General features: G+C 45.4%; 1 protein-coding gene across 1 annotated transcript in view; it reads right to left on the bottom strand.

Annotated features, from left to right (window-relative positions):
* SLC18A2 (solute carrier family 18 member A2) overlaps positions 1-15,014 on the bottom strand; it is a 38,819-nt gene that overhangs the window by 11,729 nt on the left and 12,076 nt on the right. Inside the window, exons 6-9 of the mRNA XM_049855228.1 lie at positions 14,214-14,303; positions 14,066-14,109; positions 13,936-13,996; positions 11,305-11,400 (exon numbers count right to left, since the gene is read on the bottom strand). Of these exons, the coding sequence (XP_049711185.1) occupies positions 11,305-11,400; positions 13,936-13,996; positions 14,066-14,109; positions 14,214-14,303 (291 nt within the window). The remainder of the gene's footprint in view (positions 1-11,304; positions 11,401-13,935; positions 13,997-14,065; positions 14,110-14,213; positions 14,304-15,014) is intronic.

Below are 15,014 nucleotides of genomic sequence, written 5' to 3'. Positions count from 1 at the left end.
TTTCAGCAGATGAATAAACAAAACGTGGTATATGAATACAATGGAATATTACTCAAACATAAAGAGAAATGAAGCCCTGACACATCCTACAACATGGATGAACACTGAAAATACGCTGAGTGAAATAAGCCAGACACAAAAGGGCAAATATTTTATGATCCCGCTTATATAAAATATCTAGAATATGCAAAAGCATAGAGACCAAAGTTTATTAGCGGTTACCAGAGGCTGTGGGGAAGGGGAGAATGGGGAGCTATTGTTTAAGGAGTACTGCATTTCTGTTTGGGGTGACATAAAATTTTTCGCAATGAATACTGGTAATGGTTGCATAACACGGTGAATATAACTAATGTCACTGAGCTGTACACTAAAAATGGTTAAAATGGCAACTTTTTTGCTATATATATTTTGCCACAATTTTTTTTTAACCCAGCAAATGGTCAGCGAGTGCTCACGGCACACCCAATGCACACGCACAGGGCCTTTCCTGTCCAGGCAGCCTCCCAGCACATCAACGAACCAGTGCTGCTGTCTCTTGCAGGAAGTACAACCTTTTTACCAAGCCTCGGCCATCATTAATGTCAGCCATCCAGCCCTGAGAAAGGCCGAGAATTTCCACACAGTAGGGATGACAAAATGATTGGTTCCCTAAGCCAAATCCCAAACCAGATCACTCCAGATTTGGTAATTCTGGGAAATAATGATAAAGAGCAAGCTAATCTCATGTTCCAGGAAACCACCACCATCAGGTTTAGCAAGATGCAGCAGCCAAATTATTATTTGGTGTAATCTGACTGAACAAACATTTACTCAGTAGCCATGTGCCCAGTGGAGTGCTGGAGCCACAGTGGAGGCAATGACCACATGTGGCTCTTGTCACGACAGGAGCATCTTCAAAGGACAGAATCAGATGATGTGTTAACTGTAGCATGGCCAGCATTAGGGACATAGCAAAGGTACACACTCAGTGCTCTAGGAACCCACAGTCTGCAGCTGGCAAAGCTCCTCAAAGCAGAGGGTGTTTAAACCCAGCCTGAAAGGTGTGAGGAGCCCCTGTGGCACAGTGGCTAAGAGCTCGGCTGCTAACTAAAAGGTCGGCAGTTGGAATCCACCAGCCGCTTCTTGGGCCTATGAGGCAGTTCTACTCTGTCCTATAGGGTTGCTATGAGTTGGAATCAACTCAATGGCAATGAGTTTAGGTTTTTTGGAAGGTATGGGGCAGGATTTCCCACAGCTCTAAAGAGCTGTGTTAACCCAGATACATAACAAATCAAGATGACCTTTGTCACAGGATGAGTGTCTAAACCAAGCACTGTCAACAGGGCCAGGCAGGTATATAAATGAATGAAGCAATCAAAGTATAAGAACACATAACAATGCAAGTACCACGATAAAGAGCTATTGACATGGCACGCGGGCCAGGGAGACCAAAGGAAAATGGAGCAGGAAACCCAAAAGTCCAGGCCCCATCTAAGAAGTCAGCTGCCATTCTCTCCTGCCAATTACTGGCCTGAGGGACTATGGTCCCAGGACTGGAAGATCTGATTTTCCGGAAAGGCTGGAACTCTGGATTCTTGTGTCAACTCTCCTGATTGTTGTATGCTGGCATTTGACTTTGTAAGAATGTAACCCCATGCAGGCCAACACTCACCAGCTTAGCCAACGCCTGCTCGTGGGCTGCCAGAAGCTCAGGTCTGAGAGAAGGGCTCACAGAACCCGACCAAACGCCATGCTTGCTGCTAGATCCTGACTCCAGGAGCAAAGCACCGATGGGTCTCTGAAGCCAATGCTTCAAAGCCAGGAGGCAGACAAGTTCCAGAGGAAGATACAGACTCCCGCAGACTAGTGACAGCTTTCTGACTGGCGTGGGTGCCCAGCGTGCATGTAGGACCCGGGAGCAGGGTGCTCCTTACTTTCCATGGCTAGTAAATACTCGCAGGTAGTAAAACCAATCTCACAAGTCTCCGCAGAAAGCACGGGACCAAGAGGCATGAAATAAGGAACTGGTTTCGGCTTGAGACCGATTAGCTGTGTGGCCCTGAGTGGGTCACTTTAACCTCTTAGAACCCAAGAAACAGCAATCGCTTCCAGCACACAAAGCTCACAGGGTGGTTTTGAAGATCAAGTGGAAATTATACAGTAAGACCTTTGGCAAACAGCCCTACTAGTCTGATCTCTATGCACTGTCACTCCATGTAAACCCCTACCGTAACCGAACGAGGGTTCTTGTCCTGTCCTAATCAGTCGATCGAAAGAAGATGGACGCCACACCACCAGCTCCAAGGGAAACCCAGAAAGTGGAAATTTCTTGTTTGCGCAGACAAGGAGCAACGTGGGCCTAGCAGCTGAAAGACCACGTGCTCCCTGTCTCAGAGAGTTAGGGAGCTTTTTATTTCCAATGGTGTCTGGGTTTGGTGCCCGGAACTCTCTGCCCTTAGCCCTACCATGTCCACATTTGGAGGTCCAGATGTTGAATCATGTCGGTAATGTTCAGGTCCAAGGACAGACTGAGGACACAGCTCTTAGGTCCTGCTCATGCGCCAAAATTCTGGTTTGCACATGCGTGGGATTCTGGTACCAAATTCAAAATGTGGTTAGGGCCACAGAGTGGTCAGGCCAATCCGCACTTAGAAGTCGTGGATTGGAGGGCTGTGAGGGATGGGGGTGGTGGGGGGCACCATATCAGAGCAGAGGGAAGTCTCAGCAGAGGCTTCACTACCTAACCTGCTTATCACCCTGGCCTGCTGGCCTTCTCCAAATCACAGAAGGCTCCTGTGGACAGGGACCATAGAATCTGTTTCTCTCCCCAAAGCCTCACTTGGTGGCCAGCACACAGGAGGGGCCTTGTGCGCATCTGACTGTTAACTGGATGGGACCGCTCTCCTTGTCCATCAAGAAGAAGGATCCTGTTTGAGGACCTTCGCTTAACAGAACTGTGTCAAGGAGGTCCCTGTTCTGTGAAGGCAGGCCCCACTATCATCAGCACCCTGCCGCAGGGGTAATAAGCCACAGTGCAGCCCAGATCTCGAAGTCCTCCTTCTTGTAGCTCTCATCACTTGGCTGATGTCCAAGCTGGGGACAGGGCCACATGCTCTTTGGACCTCAGGCTCCAGACGGTGGCTCTGAGCTCCTGATACCTGTGGTGACATTGTTTCAGCATACTCAGTCTTGCCAGGGCCTCCAATGCATCACATAACCTACAGCCTCTTGGAACTCAAAAGAAATCTTAGAGATGTCTCATGCAGCAACCCAGCTGGTACAGAAGCTCCTCACCCCACAGTCCTTGGGGTGGCCATTAAGACATGGGGCTGGGAACCCACCACTCTTCCAGACAGCCCTTTCGCAGACAACTCCAATGACAGAGCGGGCGTTCTAACAGCAAACCTTCTCCTGTCACTTACGCCCATTGGCCCTGGTTTGCATTCTGGAGCCTGAAATCACGATGTTATTAAGAGGAAGATTGCTAAATGGGACTATTGGCATTTTAAATGTTCTGAATGACAAAAAATACCATCAATAAAGCCAAAAGACATACGACAAAGTGGGGGAAACAGTTGCAAAACATTTGGTAAAGAAGTAATATCTTAATATGCAAAGAACACAAAATCATTAATCAAAGAAGGAACAACTCCATAGAAAAAAAGGGCAAAGAATATTCATAATAAAATCACAGTAAAAGAAATACATATGGCTAACAGACATATGAAAAGATGGGATTTTCCAAGTAAAAAGGCCAAGGAACCTCCTCCTTTGCCCGCCATCATAATGAGAAAAGCAAGGCCCACCCACTGGCAGCTTTGCTTGCCAGGGGAAACACTGCCAGAGCTTTTGGGATTGTGAGGCTTCACCCTCTACTTTGAGTCCATAAGACTCCAGTTGTCACGGATAGCTCACATGACCCAGGACTCAAACCAAGAGAGAGTGCCATGAAATGATTCTCTCCCACCAAATGAAAGAGGCCTCCCTACAAGTGGCAGCTTGAGGAGTTTGGGAGCCAGCTCGCAAGAGGTACTCTGGAATACTGCTGTCTTCACCTCCCCTAAAAATTATCACCAAAAGCACAGTGTTCTAGTAAAACTATCCCTATTCATAGACGATATGATCCTATACATAGAGAACCCCAAAGACATCACAGGAAAATTACTGGAACTAATGCAAGGATTTAGCACTATAGCAGGATACGAGACCAACACACAAAAATCATTTGGATTTCTATACACCAACAAAAAGAACTTCGAAAAAGAAATTAGGAAAACAATACCATTTATAATAGCCTCTAAAAAGATAAAATACTTATGAATAAATTTAACCAGGGACGTAAAAGACCTATACAAAGAAAACTACAAAACACTACTGCAAGAAACCAAAAGAGACCTACATATACGGAAAAAGTTACCATCTCATGGAGTGGAAGACTCGCCATTGTGAAAATGTCAATTCTACCCAAAGCCAACTACATATATAATGCAATCCAAATCTAAACACTAATGGCGTTCTTTAATGAGATGGAAAAACTAACCACCAACTTTATATGGAAAGGAAAGAGGCCCCAGATAAGAAAAACATTATTGAAGAAAAGGAACAATGAAGGAGGCCTCACATTACATGGATCTCAGAACCTGCTATACAGCAACATAGTCAAAATAGCATGGTACTCTTACAATGACAGACACATAGCCCAATGGAACAGAATCGAGACCCCAGCCGTAAATCCATCCACCTATGGTCAGTTGATGTTTCACAAAGGACCAAAGTCCATTAAATGGAGAAAAGACAATCTTTTAAACAAATGGTGTTGGCAAAGCTGAATGTCCATCTGTAAAAAAAATGAAACAGGGCCCATACTTCACACCATACACAAAAACTAACTCAAAATGAATCAAAGCTCTAGATGTAAAACCTAAAATGATAAAGATCATAGGAGAAAAACTAAGGACAATGCAAGGGACCCTAATACATGGCATAAATATGAACCATTACTACCAATGTACAACCACCAGAAGATAAACCAGATAACTGGAGCTCCTAAAAATTAAACACTTATGCTCATCAAACGACTTCACCAAAAAAGTAAAAAGAGAACCTACAGGAAAAAATATTCACAAGGGTCTAATCTTTAAAATCTATAGAATACTTCAATACCTCAACAACAAAAATACAAACAATACAATTAAAAAATGGGCAAAGGATATGAACAGACACTTCACCAAAGACATTCATGAGGAAATGCTCGCGATCATTAGCCATTAGAGAACTCCAAATCAAAACTACAATGAGATACCATCTCACCCCAACATCACTGACACGAATCAAAAAAACAGAAAATAACAAATGTTGGAGAGCTTGCAGGAAGACTGGAACTCTTACACACTGCTGGTGGGAATGCAAAATGGTACAGCCACTTGGAAAACAATATGGTGCCACCTCCTTAAAAAGCTAAACATAGAAATACCAGATAATCCTATGATCCCACTCCTAGGAATATATCTTAGAGAAATAAAAGCCAACACACGAATAGACATATATGCATGCCCATTTCCACTGCAGCATCATTCACAATAGCAAAGAGGTGGAAACAACCTAAGTGCCCATCAACAGATGAATGTATAAATAAATGATGGTACAGACACACAGTGGAACACTATGCAATGACAACAATGATGAATCCATAGAACATCTTACAACATGGATGAATCTGGAGGGCATTACGCTGAGTAAAATAAGTCAATCACAAAAGGACAGATATTGCATGAGACCACTATTATAAAAACTCAAGAAAAAGTTTACACCCGGAAAAAAAAATTTTTTTTGATGGTTACGAGGGAGGAGAGGGGTGGAGACGAGGTATCACTAACTAGATAGTAAACAAGTGTTAACTTTGGTGAAGGGAAAACAACATATAATACAGAGGAAATCACACAACTTGATCAAGGCAAAGTCATAGAAGTTTCCTAGACACATCCAAACACCTTGAGGGACCGAGTTACTGGGGCTCAGCCCCGGGGACCATAGTATGGGGGGATATCTAAGTGAATTGGCATAACGCAGTTCACAAAGAAAATGTTCTACGTCCTACTTTGGTGAGTTGCATCTGGGGTGTTAAACGCTTGTGAGTGGCCATCTAAAATACATCTGTTGGTCCCATCCCATCTGGAGCAAAGGAGAATGAAGAAAACCAAAGACGCAAGGAAAATATTAGTCCAAAGGTTTAATGAACCACAGCCTCCACCAGCCTGAGCCCAGAAGAACAAGATAGTGCCTGGCTACCGCCACCGACTGCTCTGATAGGGATCACAATAGAGGGTCCCAGACAGAGTGGGAGGAAAATGTAGAACAAAATTCAAATTCACAAAAGAAGACCAGACTTACTGGTCTGACAGAGACTGGAGGAACCCTCGAGACTATGGCCCCCAGACACCCTGCTAACTCAGAACTGAAGCCACTTCCAAAGTCCACCTTTAGCCAAAGATTAGACAGGCCTATAAAACAAACAATAACACGTGTGAGGAACATGCCTCTTCGTTCAAACAAGTATATGAGACCAAATGGGCAGGTCCTGCCCAAAACCAAAGACGAGAAGGCAAGAAGGGACAGGAAAACTGGACAAATGGACATGAGGAACCTGGGTGTAAAGGGAAAGGGGGAGAGTGCTGACACATTGCGGGGACTGCAACCAATGACATAAAACAATTTGTGTACAGATTTTTGAATGAGAAACTAATTTGTGCTGTAAACTTTCACCTAAAGCACAATAAAATAAAGACAAAAAACACACAGTGTTCAACAAGAACAGTCACGTGTCCTCTGTGCTGTAATAACACTGTTTCGCTTTGACTTCAAATATTGTGATCTTTCTTCAGAAGTGACTGGGGAGGTATAAAGGCAGGATGGCTTCCCTTTCCACACTGGCCTGGAGAGAGGTCATACAAGACTCCTGGACAGGGAGAGGCTGAACTGAAAGGGCAGGAGGCCCTGGGAGAAGGGCTGGGCCTGCCTCTTGGGTGTCGAGTCCTCCAGATTGTGTCACCTATGAGCCCCTTCTCACCAATGCCACAGCAGCCTGTGGGCTCCAGGAGCATGGGCCACAGGCTGCAGAGGCCCACGCAAGGTGAGGTGTTTCCCTCACACTGTAACTGACACTGGAAACAGGTACAGAAATGTGATTCTCTTGATAAAGAAAAGCCCATCTCTGAGGCAGGCGGAAGGAAACCCCTCTGGTGGAAGTGGGCAGTGAGCTGTCCCCGGCAGGAGAGCATCTGGCCCGGACGATAAGCCCCAGCAGATCATCTCCTGATGGCATCTAGGCAGCCAGCGGTCTGCTATCTAGCCCGGGTGACCCAGGGCTTTCTGACTGGCTCGAGAGACTCTATAAAGAAAGCCCCCAGGCTCTGTCTGGAAGACAGCAAACCAGCTCAAGTGCCTTGCAGAGGCCAGAACACATCCAATTAGGACCGTAAGTCATTTAAGTGCAGACGTCAGAAACATCGAAAAAGCGTCTCGGCCCAAGAGCACATTCAAACAAAAGCACCAAGCTCGACTCTGCAGCATGTGACCCATCTGGACCCAGCTCACCTCCTGAACACCTGGAGACCCCAGGGTCAGACACACCACAAGGGTCAGAGTGAACGAAAACCTGGAAGAACGGCTTCCATAAATGTCGACAGTGGGTATTAGCAACAACACATGAAGACTGTTTGTCTTTTGCAAAACAGCTATTCACTGATTCAATTTTAGAAAAGAGTCCATCACTCCTGCTTGGTGGTACTTTTTTTTTTTTTTTTGAGAGCTTTGAAAATCACTGGGCTTCCTCTTTTGTCTTGTCTGCCAGGATGTTCAGAGCTCAATTTTCTGCCTAAGAAACTACGCTTCCTGAGTTGAACTCCAAGAATCCTCCATCTCCACTTAACGACTCCTGTTGTTTGGAGCTTGTTTTTGTTTTGTGCTATAATTCACATACCGTACAATTCACCCTTTTCAAGAGTATGGCTGTGGTTTTCAATATACTCACAATGTTGTGCAAACATCACCACTAATTCCAGGACATTTGCATCACCCCCGAAAAGAAGCCTCCTTAGTGCTTACTCCCCATACCACCCCCAGCTGTTTGGGGCTTGTTTTGAGGAAGGATAGCTTGATTAGCAAACACAGCAGCTCACTGTAAAGCCCAAAGGGAGTGGTACTCAAGCCAGGCCAACTGCAATCAGGCAGGAAGCCCAGGGAAGAGCCTAAACCAGGAGGGAGGCAGCGTCTGACAGACACCACAGCAGAGGCTGGAGGTGTCTGAGGCACAGCAGAGGCAATGAGGTTGACTGAGGGAAGGCTGGGCACACTGAAAATGATGGCTGTTACGAATTGAACTGGGTTCCCCAAAAATGTGTGTAAACTTGGCTAGGCCATGGTTCCCAGTATTGTGTGGCTATCCACCATTCTGTGATCTGATGTGATTATCCTATGTGTTGTAAATCTTAACCTCTGTGATGTTAATGAGGCAGGACACAATCTAAAGGATTAGATATTTTGAGTCAATCTCTTTTGGATATAAAAGAGAGAATCGAGCAGAGCAAAGGGGCCTCATGCCACCAAGAAAGAAGCACCGGGAGCAGGGCACGACCTTTGGACCTGGGGATCCCGTGCCGAGAAGCTCCTAGACGAGGGGAAGATTGATAACAAAGACTTTCCCCCAAAGCTGACAGAGAGAGAAAGCTTTCCTTGGGAGCTGGCACCCTGAATTCAGATTTCTAGCCTCCTAGACTGTGAGGGAATAAATTTACTTGTTAAAACTGTTCACTTGTGGTATTTCTGTTACAGCAGCACTAGATAACTAAGACAATGGCTGAATTCTGAACGGAGAGTCTCAATCTGAAGATATTAGTACATAAATTGAAAGAATTTCTAAAAGAAAATCTTTAGGAAGGATAATAAACGTGTTTGCGGGGGACTAGTCCTTCCAGATACTAAACAATATTCTAAATTTATAGTACTTAAGCAGGAGGGTGCTGACACAGGAATGACAAGCAGGTCAAGAAACATAAGAGAAAATCCAGAAACAGGCCCAAGAACATATGGTAATTTAGTACATGATGGAGGTAGCATTTCAAGTCAGTGAGAAAAAAAGATGGTCTAGTTGAAAAATGGTCTTAGAACAATTGGCTAGCCATAGAGAAAAAAATAACACTAAATTCCATACGGAATTTAGAAGAAAACATGGATGATTTTTAAAAAAATAATCTCGGCATGGGAAAGGCCTTTCTGGGTTTGACTTGAAATCACAACATCATAAAGAAAAAGACTGCTAAATCGGACTACTGGCATTTTAAATGTTCTGAGTGGCAAACGATATCATCAATAAAGTCAAAAGGCATACAACAAAGTGGGGAAAATATCTGCAAAACGTTTGGTATAGGAGTAATCAATATGCAAAGAGTACAAAATAAGCAAAGGACAAACAACTCCATAGGAAAAAAAGGACATTTGTAATAAATTCACAGTAAAGGAAATTCATATGGCTAATAAACATAAAAAGAAGTGGTTTCCCAAATGAAAAAACCGACCAAGCAAGTGCTCAGCATGGTGGAGGAAAACAGATCCAGTGCGAAATCACCATTGTGAACGCTCATCAACTAGAGAGGAAGAGGAGGTGCTCTGAGCTCCAGAAAGAATGAGGAGTGAGAGCAACATTGGCCTCTTTAGCAGCAACCTCGGATGCTAGAAGACAGTAGAGCAGTGGCCTCAAACTTCTAAAGGAAAATGACTTCCAACCAAGGATTACATGCCCAAATTGATTAAGTCAGTCAAGTGCAAGGTGAGGATGAAGACCTGATCTGCCACAAGCCTCTTTGAGGAAGCTGTTGGAGGATATGCTCCATCATAGTGACAGAGTAAACAAAGAAAGAGGAATACGGGAGAGAAGGATACAGGGAACAGAAGGGAGGCAGAGAAGATGCCAAGATGGTAAGGAGAACACTCCCAGGATGGCATGCAGAACGACAAGTCTAGACTGAAGCAGGATGACAGAGTGATGTAGGACAGATGTGCATAAACAAGCAAAGAGAAAGGTTCGGTTTTCTGATGTGCTTGACCGAATTTAGAGGACCTTTCATCTCTGCCACAGAGTTTATATATTCGTAAAAACTACAAAGAAAACTAGGAAAATGAAAAGGTGAGGCAATGACTAACTCCAGGAAAAACAAAAATCCATTAAAAAAAGAGGAAATTAATCACAGTGCCCTACATAACTCAGTGTTGAATGATATTTACATAGTCGTAATAAGTCAGTACTGAGTGCCCATCTAACCAAAAACTCTAATACAATTATGTCAGGGGGACAGAAGGTGAGAAAATGTGTGGATTGGTGGGTTGATTGATTTTTTTCAGATGGAGCAATAACAGTATTAAATTTTCATCTACTTTATTAGGTCACCAGTGGACAATGTCAGAAACTGAAAATCAAAAAATAAGAGTGTACACGTAATATTTAGAGACAGAGAGGAAAATAGCAGAAGAAACATCTAAAAGAGTTGAAGGTGGCCAAACTGAGGAGGGAGTTTGGGACAGAGGGAGGCATGGGGCAGAGATTGTTGTTTTTTCATTACTTTTGAAATTATATACATTTGTAACTCTGGTAAAATTTCAAACTTACGTAATTTTGATGTGAAAACATGACCACAATATTTCATGAAGGAAAAACAAGAAGTCACACAGTAATGTAAATGACTAGATTCAATTTGGGTTGGGTTTTTAAGCATTTCATACCTATGTTGGTAAATGCAGAACCATCTGGAAAAAGATACACAGGACTGTTAACGGTGGATATCACAGAGAGTGGGCTGGGGAGGCAGGGAAAGAGGGATGGACATGGCAGCTATAGATTTTTACTTCCTCAATTTGCATACTTTAATTTTCTTATAATAAACATGTATTCCTTTTCTCACTTAAAAATTGTTTTAAAAATTCATGCTCTTAAAAGCTAAATTTGTTGTTAGCCTCTCTCACATAAGTTATATTGCTGTCCAAGTATATTTGGTAGAACTACTCTAGGTCAGGAATGTGGGGAGATGCTGAATGTATTTCTCCTCTCTCATGTCTGCCCAGGTCTGATGCTCTATACTCATTCTGCATCCGCCAGGGATGATACAAAAACTGGAGCCAAAACAGACCCCAAAGCTCACTGCCACCCTAAGCACTGTCCCCATCAGGTGTCAAACAGAAGCAATCACTTTATCATCCTGGTACCACAGCTACACTGACGGGACCCTCCCTGAGGGCAAAAGTTCCAGAATCAGAAAAGCCTGCCCCAGTGCTTACCCAGCTGCCACTTGCGGGAACACATAGTCTCCATCATCCAGATGGGTAGGGCTGGCTCCAGCATGGCGATCCCCATGTTTGCAAAGCAGATGGACCCTTGAAGGAAGTAAGAAGGTGAGTGCACTTCCCCTTGGGTCTTGAACGTTCCCTATGGTTTCCAAACACAGTTCAACCCCATGTGCCCACAGCCAGAACAGTCAGCTCAGATACCCAGAGCTTCTTTTCCCGCTTTTTTAAGAAAAAGATATGAATAACAAGCCGAGGGGATAGTCAAGGAGGGTCGTTGATGATGGTTTTAAACAACAGGAATCCTAGAGTCATCAAGTTTGAAACTGGAGGGAGGCTTACAGATCATTTCATTTAACATTCCCAATTTGTTAATGAAGAAAACCTAAAAACCCAAACCTATTGTCATAGAGTCGATTCCAACTCATAGTGACCCTATAGGACAGAGTAGAACTGCCTCATAGGGTTTCTAAGGAGTAGCTAGTGGATTCCGACTGCCAGCCTTTTGGTTAGCAGCCGATCTCTTAACCACTGCCCCACCAGAGCTCCAATGAAGAAAGGGGCTTCTAATTTATTAATGAAATAACTTGTTTGAGGCCACCCAGTGGCCCAGGCAACACTCAGACCACATACAGACTCAGGCAACCTGAGGCTCTTGCATCTAGCTCTGAATGTACAATGAACATGGATGTTGTAATGAAGCTGTGGATGCCCAAGAATCCAAGAAGGAGCCAGTGCATTCTGTACAGTTGTGGTGTTGAGGGATTTTTTTTTTTTCCCCAAAATCAACTATATATATATATAGGGCATTTGTGTTAATATTCATTATCACTCTGTGAATCAGAACCCTTTGTAAATGTGGAACCTTCTGGAAAAAGACACATAGAACTGCCCCTCATCGTTTTGGGAGCGACCTCTTGTGCTGCACCCCTTGGAACCTCTAATTTGCTAGAATCCCTGTTCAGAGAATGTTGTGCCATCATGCTCTAAGGTGCTCACATAACGGAGGAAGACTTTTTCATTCTTTGTGACATTTAAAGGTGGAACACAGAAATGATGCTGAAATGACTGGACTCCTCCCACCCACCTTGCCTTCAACTCCCTCCCCCAGTCAGAGCCAGACATTTAGTGCCGGGTAGATTTTTCTATTTTTTTGCATGAGCAGGGGCTAGTCTTTCTTCTAGGGTGCCTCTGTGTGGACTAGAACCTCTAACCTTTTGGCTAGCAGCTAATCTCGTTAACTGCTTTTACCACCCAGGGACTCCTGGGGGGCTAGACAGTGAGGTTCCAAGAAAGCCAGAAGGTGAGGGACCGAGGCTACGTAGACCTGCCCACATGTCTGCCCCAAGGACCGGCAATCACATCTTGGAGCCCTACTTGTCACCCCACCCTCCTCATCCCCACCCAGACACCCAGTCCTTAGGGCCCCAGAGCTATCTGGGCTCTGGAATTCTCGCTGCTTCTTGATGGGGGCACAGACAGAATTCCCACTGTATGAAGAGCTCAGCACCCCAGGTTTACAAGCCTTTGGCCAGTGGCAAGAGGAACAGGGACTAACCAGGAGTTCTGTACATGCTATTCTGCTTGGCTAGTAACCATAAAGGTCAGCAGTTCGAATCCACCAGCTGTTCCTTGGAAACCCTATGAGGCAGTTCTACTCTGTCCTATAGGGTCGCTGTGAGTCAGAACTGTCTTAATGGCAACGGGCTTGGTTTTGTTTGGCTCTGACCAAATACGACAGAAGAAGGGTGAAACAAAACCAGTCTGGGGGTTTGAAAAGGACTGAATTTGAATGCCCTGAGGGGGGACACGAGCCCAGTTCACCTGGACCCCATCAGCCTGCCCAATGTCTGTGAACCTGCTTAGATAAATCTAACCCTCACCGGGAAGAAAGAGGGCAGGTCTGATGCCACACTCAGGGCTGCCTTCTCCTGGTCTGATCCCAAGGGCCACTCCTGACGGCAGTACCCAGGTCCAGGCAGCACAAGGCAACCTCAAGCCTGGTACAGGATGTGGGGAGGGGGGTGGCCGCTCCCACTGGGATGGTCTTGGGGAGATAGCCCCTTGAATGAATGTAGCCCTTTTTCCTTCCTAAGAGTCACAGAACCTCAGGGCTTCTTTTTACCCCATCTAGGCCAAGAACCCAAAGGCACGGCCTTCTTTAGCAAAGAGCTTTTCTTGGCAGGTCTCTCTGCTGTTCTGTAGGAACCTGCTCTCCCCACAGGAAGAGAGGGGCCCTCTTGGCTCTCTAGGACTCTGCTCTGTTTGTCTCTATGTCTACATGTCAAGGTAAATTAGACTGCCCACCTAAGATGCCTGCAGGGAGACCACGGCTCCTTCCGGAGATTCAAGGCCAAACAAGGTTGGCCTTTGACAAACACAGCGAAGACGACTTGGCCAAAAACAAACCTCTGTGGCAGGGCGTGCCCATGACCCCAAATGTCACCCCAGGTTGAGTGTCAGAAATTAATGAAGGAAGGCCATTGCTTGTGACTTGTAATCTCTCTGCCTTTTATGTGTGACTACAGCCCAACATTTTCAGCAGCAAAATGAAGGCTGATCCCTCCCCCCCAGCATGTGGCCTGCCACACTGTGTCCGTGACTGAGAAGAGGACTCGGGCCCACCTGCGGCGATGAGGATGTATGGGTCCCTCAGCAGGGTGGTTATCGGAGTCCCCTTCTGACTCTGTCAAGCAGAAAACAGGGTTAACAGAGTATAGTGGTCACCGCAGGGCATCATACCCCAGCTGCTTACCTCTGGCTGCACCCGGGACGGCTGGAGCACAAAGATCTGAATAGCTACAAGGAAAAAGACAATCCCCTTCTCAGAAAGCAGTCGTGGCTTGAGCACACCCATCACATATGCCACAGCCACAGCCAAGGTGCCTTGTGGACTCACTCACCTCCGTCCAAGAGCACCAAGGTGGCTAGCACCAGGAATGGCGCTGTCTTCCCCACAAATTCATAGAGCACACTCCCAAAGGTGGGGCCCACTGCAAGGAAGAAAAGGGGGGTTCAGTGCCAGCCTCCAGAATTGACCTCCCCCCATCCATTTGCTAGAACCATCCATTTGCTTCTTCGGTTTCTACCCCAACATTGTTCCAAAGGCAATTTGGGGCAGTTCCCTTCCATCCCATTTAGGTTGTGTTCAGTTGCCCTGGAAACTTCCTCCAAGTGGCTTTTACATCTGAGAAATGGGCAAGAGTCTATAAGGGTCACCCCAAAAGTTAAGGTCAGAGAGAAACAATATCTGGGGTGCAGTACTGCCTGATCCATATGGGGAAATGAGAACATCACTTCTTATATTGTTGTTGTGAGCTGTCGAGCCAATGGTGACTATAACACCCTCATGTGGCAGAGTTTCCTAGGCTGAAATCTCTACGAGAGCAAATCGCCAGGTCTTTCTTCCTGTGGAGTGGGTGCTGGGTTCTAACTGCCAACCTTTTGAATAGCAGCAGAATGCTTAACTATTGCACCACCCATTAAAAATCCATTGCCGTCAAGTCAATACTGACTCATAACGACCCTGTAGGACAGAGTAGAAGTGCCCCATAGGGTTTCCAAGGCTGTAATCTTTAAAGAAGCAGGCTGTCTCATCTTTCTCCCTTGGAGTGTCTGGTGGGTTTGAACTGCCAGCCTTTCGGTTAGCAGCTGAGTGCTTAACTACTGCCCCACGAGGGCTCCTGTTGTGCCACCAGGACTCC

This window comes from Elephas maximus, chromosome 16 (assembly GCF_024166365.1).
Source record: "Elephas maximus indicus isolate mEleMax1 chromosome 16, mEleMax1 primary haplotype, whole genome shotgun sequence".
NCBI classification, from domain to species: Eukaryota; Metazoa; Chordata; class Mammalia; order Proboscidea; family Elephantidae; genus Elephas; species Elephas maximus.
Note: the sequence above shows the minus strand (reverse complement) of the source record. Positions and strands in the feature narration are given on the sequence as shown.